The sequence below is a fragment of the Pseudorca crassidens genome, chromosome 7 (assembly GCF_039906515.1).
Source record: "Pseudorca crassidens isolate mPseCra1 chromosome 7, mPseCra1.hap1, whole genome shotgun sequence".
NCBI classification, from domain to species: domain Eukaryota; kingdom Metazoa; phylum Chordata; class Mammalia; order Artiodactyla; family Delphinidae; genus Pseudorca; species Pseudorca crassidens.
Window position 1 is genome coordinate 4,617,127 of NC_090302.1, and position 9,761 is coordinate 4,626,887.

The 9,761-nt window shown below is 58.4% G+C and overlaps 1 protein-coding gene across 4 annotated transcripts in view; it reads right to left on the reverse strand.

Annotated features, from left to right (window-relative positions):
- The window catches only part of NTNG2 (netrin G2), a 74,848-nt gene extending 65,339 nt beyond the window's left edge, over positions 1–9,509 (reverse strand). The window contains exons 1-3 of one of the 4 annotated variants that reach the window (XM_067742881.1): positions 8,460–9,509; positions 4,717–4,847; positions 3,786–4,476 (exon numbers count right to left, since the gene is read on the reverse strand). In XM_067742881.1, the coding sequence (XP_067598982.1) occupies positions 3,786–3,998 (213 nt within the window). In that variant the 5' untranslated portion in view covers positions 3,999–4,476; positions 4,717–4,847; positions 8,460–9,509. Of the gene's footprint in view, positions 1–3,785; positions 4,848–8,459 lie in introns of all 4 variants that reach the window. The other 3 variants (XM_067742882.1, XM_067742883.1, XM_067742884.1) reach the window with 3 other exon arrangements.
- Between the last annotated feature and the right edge of the window lie 252 nt (positions 9,510–9,761).

Sequence of the window (9,761 nt, forward strand, 5' to 3'; positions counted from 1 at the left end):
GCAGTGGCGACACCTCCTTACCCTGCAAAGGTCCCGTGGCAACCACAGGCCTCCTGTCTGTCCATCATCAATAGTAAGTATCACCCATGACTGACAGATCACGTAGAGCAGCGTTCCTCAGAGCGTTCCCCGCGTGCATCCGAATTACCTGGACTTCTCGTTAAAATGCAGCTCTGGCTCAGCGGGTCTGGGGCGGGGCCTGGGGGTCTGCATCTCTAACAAGGTGAGTCCAGGGACTACACTTCAGGCAGCAGTGTGTAGCTAGCTGTAGGGTCATTTTCAACACCACCTGCCTGGTCTATGCCCCCCACCCTCTTTTCTCACCGTCTCTCTCCTGAGCCTCAAGGCGTGAGGACAGGGTTTCCCCCTTCCTTTCACGGCAGCGCAGGCAGCTGGCCGGCGACCGCTCTTTCGAAGCTCTGCGGGGCTGCTCCCCTAACCCAACAGTGCCCTCCCCATCCCAAAGGGGTCCTGCTAGGGGCTGAGAAGCCCTTGCGGGCGCTGCCTTTCCCTCCTTCTCAGAAGGCTGGCCCTCTCCAACCAGGCCCTGGGAGTCAGGGGTGGGAGGCTGCCCGCCTTCTCCCGCAGCCTTCATTGAAATTTCGCCCTTGCCCAAGAATCCTTGGTTGAGAGCTCAGCCCTATTAATTCTCATTGTGCATTTGGAGCCAATAGGTTTTTTGTTCATTTATCTTGGTCTTCCTCCCCGCTTGCCTTCCTCCCCAGGCTGGAATTTACAATTCAGTTCTCAGGTGGCCTTGCGGAAGTACACAAGTCCGGGGGGAAGAGAGGGTCTGCACACTGAAGTCTGAAAGGGGCAATCGTTCCGTGGCCCCTCTTGCAACCTCAGGGTGCCCCAGGGCTCATGCTCCGTTTGGGTGGATGTTAGGACAGGCCCAGCACTCGCCGCAGGAGGGGTGCCAGGAAACAGGGACCCACTGGGCTATTGTAAGCCTAAGGGGGCAGAGGGCCACCTGGGTACCACTAGGGCGCCCCCTGGTGGCGCCACCGGCCATGGCTAGAGGAGTGAACGCTTCCTGAGCACACATCCACCACCTGCTGCCCTGAGACCAGGAATACAGGGCGTGGTGTCCCCAAGGCTGGAGAGAGGCAAAGAGACAAAGGCTCGGACACAGCCAAGGACATAATAGCCACAATGGTAAGCAAATAACAGCTACCACACATTGAGTACCTACTACGTACCAGGACACCCATGGCCAGGCTGCATCTTTCCACTGGCACTGTGACTTGCCTACACCACCATCTCTGCTTCACCAAAGCTCAGAGAGGGAAGGCTGGGCCGTCGGGTGCATAAGCACGGGTCCTGGCCACGTACAAGGTCCCAGCCCGCCCTCCAGACCGAGTGACCTTGGCGGGATTTAGCCCACGCTTTCTAATCCCTACAATGGGATTAGAAGAGTCCCCACCTCAGAGCATCCTAGAGGTGATTTAATGAGACATGCACAGAACCTGCTTAGGGAAGCTGCAGTAAACAGTGGGGTGGGGTGGGGGTTTGAATCCATCTGGACGTGACCCCCTCCTCCCTGCAGAAGCCAGCCTAGGCAGCCTCCCCATCCTCGTTGGCTGCACGTTTGTAATCAAGGGCAGAGCCGGATGGCAGCCCATCATGAAATATTTAAGTCCATCAGACAGGTGTCAGGACACCGAGGGAGATGCTGTTCCTCCCCTGCTCCCTCCTCACCGGTCTTCCCAGGAGAGGACAGGAGGGGCATGAATGCTCCTTGCACAGCTCAAGGACCCATGCTGGGTGGCATCAGGACTGTGGCGGGGTGACCACTCCACCCCGGCAGCTGCGCTGGGTTCTCTGTGTGTGAGAGTGGGGGCAGGGCGGAGGCCCGGGGCCAAGGGCATCCTGAGCCAGCTTTGGCCAGGAGAGGGCCTCAGACTTGCATTTGATGGTCATCTCCACCCCTCAAGCCTTGACCAGAAGCTGGTCCAGTGATTTATGATTTAGGCACCCCGCCCCACGGCCCCGCCCTCAGCACATTAAGACGATTAATATTCAAAAGAAGAAATACAGTCAAGACTCTGAATACAAGAGGCAGCGGTTGACTCTGCTCAGGGAGTGTGTGGAGAAGTCCTTACATGAGCTGGGGTGGGCAGCCAGCTTCAGATGTGGACTCAGAGCTGGGCTCCCCCAGTGCTGGCCTTGGCCCTGACTTTCAGGGGCCAGCCCCCTTGACTGTCCCTGAGCCAGCAAAGCCCTGGGGTCCTCAGTGCAGTGGGACTCTCCAGTCCCTGGCTCCTGGCCCTTTGCTGCTTTCTCCTCCCTCCCTCTCTCTCTCCCCAGCTAGCTCCCCCCAGCCCAGCCACCACCCACAGTGACAGCCTCCTGACTGCTGACCATCCAAGTGGGAACCTACCTTCCCAGGCTGACTGCTCTAGGATAGGACCCAAGCGCCCCGCGGGACTGAGGCCTCCTCAGGAGCCGAGTGGGGACATCGGCTCTGTCCAGCCATAAACCCAGAGACCTGGTGGCTCCCCGCAGGACACGTGAAGGCAGCAGCCGCCCGAGGATGACACTGAGCCCTTCCTGTGGCTCCTGCAGCCTGGCTCCCCTGTCCAGCCTCCCACCCGACCCGGGGCCCTGCCCAGTGGGAAGGTGTCTCTCGGGAGGCAGATTAGCTCAGTGACTCTGGAGCCAGACACTCAAATCATAGCTTCATCACTTCCTGGGCTGTGACTTTGGACCTCAGTTTCTCCATCTGTACAATGGGGATGACAATAGCTAACACCTAGGGGCACTTGCTCTGCGCCAGACCCTAGTCTGCGCAGTTTAGGGTGCATTAGCTCACTTACTCCTTACAGCGACTTGAGTGTGTGCTGTTAGTGTACACACTTCACAGGTGATGGAGTAGTGGCTGGCCCAGAGATGCCACTGGTCCAGAGCTCACCCCCTGAAACTCCTACTTTGTACAACACAGGATCAGCCCAGCTCAGCCGAGTGGAGGACTCCATGGAATGACTCGTATTGAGCTCTTAGCCTCCACACTCAGGGGCTTGCACAAATGGTCCCCGCTATTATTATTGTTGTTGTTGTTGTTGTTGTTAATGTTACTTGAGTACTGATGTACTCCGTGGCTCTAAGACTCCAACTTTCTCTAACTAGGGACTCAGGTGACAACGCCTGAAAGCCTGCCTCCCCCCTGACTTAACCAGCGACTGTGGTCACTGCACATAGGGGTGGAATCAGAAATGGTACCAGCCACACCGCCCGCCCTGCTCTGACTCCTTCCGTCCTCCCTTACGAATCCCCTCTGCACTGCCATCAAAACCCCCCCTGCGAAGCGCCGGCCCGGTGCTTGGCATTCCCTCGCTCGGCAAACCTGTTTGCTGGATTGGATTGGGTGGAAGAGGAGGTGGTACCACAGAGGGACGAACCGAGGGAGGTCAGAGTGCAACGCTGCAAATAGTACTCTGCTCGCTCGCCCAGATGCTGACTTCCTACGAGAGAGGTGGGGCTTATCTGCAAGGCTGGGGAACGGACTAGTACTGTGGTTTTCCCAAGAGGAGAGGATCTAGCGATCACCTGGCCAAGAATCTCCCCACCCCAAAGAACCATGTCACGTGACCCCAGCATCCTCAGGGCCGCCTTTGCTTTGGCACGTTTCCAAGCTGGGACAGAGACCTGATCCCAAACCTACATGCAGGAGAGCCAACCTTGCATCTTGGTCCTCCCGCTCTGCTCACCCACCCCCAGGGTCCGGCCCAGACCCCCACCCACTTGGCCTGAGCGAACAGAACGGCGGGGTGGGGCTGACTTACGTGGGAGCAGAATCTCTCAGGGGGGTCTCCACACGTGATGCCGGAGGGCTCCACCTTCACCTTGACATAGTCCTTCAGGCGCATCACCTTGGGCTGGCAGGCATAGAACTCCCAGGTGGGGCCTTCATCCGTGGTCACCCAGGATTTGCAGATGTCGTAGTCCCCAGAGGCCAGCGGGAGGCAGTGCAGGAAAAGAGCCAGCAGGTGCAGCATGGCGGCGCAGTCCCCAGGGGCGAGGCCCAGAAAGGGACCGGAGAGGAGGCGACTGGGTCAGGAGGGCCTCGCCGCCTCAGCATGGAAAAGCCACGTCTACCAGGCGACGGAGGCCGGATGTCCCAGGGACTCTGCCAGGTTGCAAACAGCGAGGAACTTGTTTTTTCCAAGAGGCCGATGTGGAAAACTCAGAGCCAGCGTTTCTCAGACTGCTGATGGGCAGATCGAGAAGTTGCCCACAACTTGGCGTCCTCCTAACCTTGGCATCACACCTCTCCCAGAGGGGAATCTGATCAGATCAGGCAGACTCTCAAATTGTGACGGTGGATGGAAATGGGATAGGGAGAAAATCCGCAGGGATCTGGCGTGAGGCCGGATCAGATTGCTTTTAATTTTGGTCCTTCCAATCAACCCGGGTCTTTAAAGGGCCCTGAATGTGTGATGTGCACTCAACACAACTGCAAAACAACCCTCCGGCCTGCGTTGTAAAGATAAAGTAAAATCAGGAGGTGTACCTGTTTGCTGCAAACACGTTCCCTCTATGGGATTGGACTTGGCATTTTGGACCCATAAAAGAGATTTCTTTTCATATGGGCTTAAAGTGACAACAATTGTGCAGCTGGACTGGAGCATAAAAAAAGCGACTGAGGTGTTAACTGGGGAGCAACTTATTTGGCTCGTCTTTGGTGGGGACAGGCGCTAATGGGAACCAGCTGACCTTGGCTGGTAGCCATGGGCAACTTATTAGGAAGTTTCTGAGACTTCAGCTCCCAATCCATCCAGGTACCCGGGGTCTGGCTTGTCTTTCATTGTAAGAACGGAGGAGAGAGAGCTCCTTAGCAACAACACCTGCAACAAGTTAAATAGAGAAAGGGGGGGGAGAGTAAAGATGTATAAGAACAAAAGCTCTCTGACAAAATGTGCAAAAGATGAGGCTGCATTATTAGCAAGGTGTCCCAAGGAAACTGGGTTATTTTTATTAATATAGGAGATGCACATTTGAAGATGGGGCACGTTATTAAAAAGGTGATGCGCTTTCTCCATATTTATGGGGGTGTTGGGGTCGGCAGAAGTGCCCCTGTTTGGGGTCAGTGACTTTCTAAAGCAGCCCCAGGAGCCGAGATGAATGGTGGCTTTCTCATGCCTGACAAGTCAAAATGTCAAAACCGTAGATGAGGCTGTAATTAATTACAGGTGCCGACGAGGCTGTGAGGACAGGTTCAGGTTAAGAACGGTCCACGCGCGGGCCGACAATTACGAACTGGGTGCCAGTAAATACACCTCCAAAATTCTGAAATGGTGAATTTAATTTTTAACTGTAAGAAACTAGGGATGTTGAAGACTTGGACGGAAGTGACAATGATTTGTCATATTCGCTTTTTCCGATCAAGGCCAAAATTTTGCAATCATCCCTTAGAGGGTATGTTTATAAACAGGTCACCATTATGATTATTGCTTTACTATTTTAAGCTACCGGTAATTATTTAAAAGCCCTACATAGACATAACTAAGATGAATGTTACATTGCGAAAAGCACGACTCCAATAGTGCGGGGTGTTCCGGGACACTTGATATATCACCAGGAGAATTTGGTCCCCAGTGTGGGATCTAGCCAATAGGGCAAAGGTTACTGCAATGAGTCGCAGCAGAAGCGCATGTGTTATTAATTCTGGTTATTACGTCTACGATTATTGCATCTAAATTCCCAAACTGCTGACTCTTCAGCCATTGTACCTAGAAGGTCCACGACGTTTCCATGAACCTCCATTCTCCACCCAGACACAAACGCACTCCTGCCAAAAATGACAAACCGGAGTGGGGGGACATTGTCCAAATGGGGGCTGGCCGCCCCGCGCCTCCCCAGGAGAAGCCCCCAGCCTCTGCCCCAAAGCTCCAGGCTGGGGGCATCATAAATCTGCATTAAGGCAGCCCCTGCCCCTCTCTCTGGCTGAAGGGCTCTTGATGCAGATGAATGAGCCGAGGGGGACACAGTTTCACATCTCACCTCTGGCTGTTTAAAGAGAAACAGTGTTACAGAGCCTGTCCGGCCTTGAATGTGCTTCTTGCTAGAAAACTCTCAGAAAGAACCCGCCTGGAGACTATTTTTACAACCTGAGAAAATGTAGTAAAAATAAGATAGCGCGGCCGGCAAAGGTTTGGATGCCTCTGTCTGAGCTTCGCGCTGCCCAGAAAACAGCACATTCCTCACTCCTTCTTCCAGCCGCGGGCTCCTGACTGTTCGCTCCCAGGTAGGGCGCCCGACTGCGGCTCGCAGGGTGCGCCCGGACGCGGGCTTCCTTCGTCTGCAGGACCAGAGTGCTGCCTCCGGCCTGGACCGCACTGGACGCAGGCGAGCGTGGGGAGGCAGTGAGGCCCGGAGGCCAGGAGGCCCGCGAGATCGAAGGGGCAGCGCGCCTCGCAAGCCTATTCATTGCTTTGCAGTTCCGCAGGCTTAAACGCCATGCATTCCCTGGAAGATGGGGTGGGGGAGCCAACAACATCAAAATCTGCGGGGGGGGGGGGGTAATAAATATGTTTACAACTAGTCAATCAGTTGGGCGTTGCTGGCATCGTAAGGGAATTGCGAGCTCAGCATGAGAATGTTACAGTCAGTTTTTGCCAAACAGAAAAAAAGGGAGGGGGAGAGATGCAAGCGTCTCCGGAACAGCGAGGAGGAAAGCACGGAGTGAGAAGCCAGTGTGGGAAATTTCAGAGTAAGAGGTTGTATCCCGGCGGATAGTTTACTCCTTGGAAAATAAATCTTCACCTGATATTATTAAGAAACTGCAGCTCCCAGAAACAAATCGAATCAATGCGCTTTCTTTTCTTTTAAGAGTCCTCAGGAGCCGAGGGGGCTGAAAGCCAGGTTATTAAAACCCGAAAATTAGATTTTACCAGGATTTCTGAACTCAGATTTTTCTGTCTTATTGAATTAGCGCCTCTCGAGCTGGCTGGGCTGGAAGCAGGCTCCTCCCGGAGTTGCCGGCTGCGCCCTCGCCTCGTGGGAAACTTGCCTTGGTGGACGCGGAGCCCCTGGGGGGGGGGGGTGGTCCCTGGAGAGGGGGCGCTGGGGGCTTCTCCCAGGACCCAGCCCACCCCCAAGTTTCTTCTCCTTTCCCAGCGGGGACAGTCGAGGGGAGTGATATCTGCCTTCAGGGGAGGGTGCTGGGAGCCAGGAAGGAAAGGGGAGCCCGCTCCCGGTCGCGATCACCTTCCAGTCCCACCCCATCCTCCCAACCCTAAACCTCCCTCAGCCCGCGCCGGTCCAGTAGGTGCCCCGCTCAACGCGGCCGCACGAGTGAGCATCCCATTTCCGGCGGCCCCAGTGCCCCCAGCCCCGGAATGGGAGCCTTCTTGGGCTCCCGGGCGCCCCCCACGCCCTCTCAGCGCCCAGACAGCCCCGAAGAGTTGAGCGCGGGGGGTGGGGCGCGAGGAGGAGGCCTCGGCTGGGGCCGGGGGGAGGGGGGGTGTGGAGATGGGGGTCAGCTCCCAGCCTTGGACGCCAAGGGTTCGGAGTCCGTGCTTCGGGTGGGCTGCAAACGGCGGACATCGCACGGGGACGTGCCTGGCAATCCCGCAGTTGCTTTTTGTCTTCCCGAAGTTGAGTGCAAGCCACGGGAGCAATTAATAATCACGCCTTTCAAAAAGGCCCGGCGGGCACCGAGGGTGCACTCACACCTGACACCGCCTCCCTTACTTAGAAGACGCCCAGCAAAGCGCCGGGGAATTCGTTGCATCCTTTTCCCCAGCGCTGCCGCCCCCAGCCCAGGCGGACAACTTACTCCGGAGCCCGCGGACGCCGCGAGTCCACGATCCTCTTCCCGCCTTCCCGCGGCCTCTGCTCCCACCATCTGCGTGCCACCCAGCTGGAGGTTCGACTCCACGCTGTCCCCAAGCCGGTCCAGGCACATAACCCTCCCCATTAGCCCACCCCTCCAGGGCACGGAAAGAAGTTTCTAGCCGCCGCTGGAAGACAGAGTTTCTCTGTGCAACTCACACATACCCAGTTTTCAGAGAGGGGAAGGGGATGGGAGGAATCGGGGTGGCGATTAAATTGGAGTAGGGGAATGGCGCGCGAGAAGGGTTAATTTCCTTTTCACAAACACATCCAGGCATTCTGGTAACACCCATCCCCACCACTCACTCTCACAAACGATGGAAAAAGACCCTGGTGGGAAAAAGCCAGCCAGGAAGACAAGCTACTCCTTTAAGATACTGCCACAAATGCACACTCACACACCCCTCTCCAAGCGACTCCAGTCCTGCGCTAGTAACGGCCGCCACCAAATAACTTTTGCATCCGAGCCTTTGCTGGGCCGCTTTAAGTGGCTCCTGGGCCGCGGGAAAGCCTGCATGGTCACCGAAGCCCTTTAAAAATGAAACCAGCCTGGCAAAGCTGCAGCATCTCTCCCCCCCGCCCGCCCCCCCGCTCGCCTCCCGGGCTCTCCCCTCCAGCCTTACCCCGGCTCGGAGCGGCTTCCCGGAGCGGAGACCCGGGAGGCCGAGGACCGCCACCCTCGGCGCTCCGCCTCCCCCGTCTGGCTGGCGCTGGGTGGGGCGAGGGCCGAGGGCTGCGAGCCGGTTCTGCTTCCCCGCGCTGCTCCCGCTGCCGCTGTGGCCGCCGCCGCCGCGGCCGTCAGATCGGGGCTGGGGAGCCCTCCGGCCGCCGGGGGGGCCGCCCGCAGCCGTCCCGGAGACGGGGGCCGGGGGAGGGGCCCGCCCCAGCCGCCCGCATCGCCCGCCCCGGCCGAGCGGGAGGTCGCCGCTAACAAGTGCAAACTTTTGGGGCCCCCTGGGCGGCTCGGAGGGGACCCGCGCTCGGGCACCGGGCAGCCCCCGGCCCGGGTGGGCTTCGCGGCTGCTCGTCGGGGCGCCGGGGCATCCCCCCGGCGCGGCGCGGGCCAGATGGCGGGGCGTTTCACTGCCCCCCTGCACTCCTCTCCAAGTTAATGCCGAGGCTAAATCCTCTTGCCATCACTCACGATCACCATCGGGGCTTTTATCTCTCGGTCTGATCCGGGCTGCGTAACTTCCTCTGTGTGGCTTTAACACACCATCCCACCACGGAGCAACGGTCTTCTTAAAGGTGCAGGAAGGAAATACTGCGAGACTCGGGGGACGCGCCACGGCCCGGGGAGGGGCTCTGCGAGCAGGGGCGTCCCGGCGGGCCCGCGGCCAGGGTGGCCCCAGAGGGCGGCCGCGGGAGCGAGCCTGCTCTGGGGGGTCGCAGCCTAAACATCTCCTCCCGGCCCGGGGGCCAGCGGGTCCCGGCGCGCAGAGCGCATTCTCAGCCAGCTCGGGTCAGGCGCCGCGGGGCTGCGGCTTCCTTTTCCGAAACCCAGGGGCCTGACAGGCTGCCAGCGCCCATGGGTGTGGGAGCTGCCCCATCGGCCCCGGGGAGGGGGCCAAGTGAGTCAGTCCGCCCACCCCCCAACATCCAAGGGCTCAAGGCTGCAGCTCGGTCTCCCTCTGGGAAGTGCTGCCACCCAGAAGGCCCCAAGCAGTGGGTAAAAGGGTGGGTGGGTGGATTGGGGGAGATGGGGAGGGAGCGATCTGAGCGCACAACCAGAGCCTGAATACCAGCTGACACATCGCCGCCTCCACCCTGATGGGCCCTGCTTTTGACGAAGCCAAGCCAGCTCCGGAGGGAGTGCGGAGTAGGGGGGCAGGAGAGGCCTCACTCCCTGGTAAGCCTGGGAGGAGCCCGTGCGAGGACTCCTGCAGAGCCCAGGGCAGAGGCCAGGGAGCTGGGCACCCTGGGCA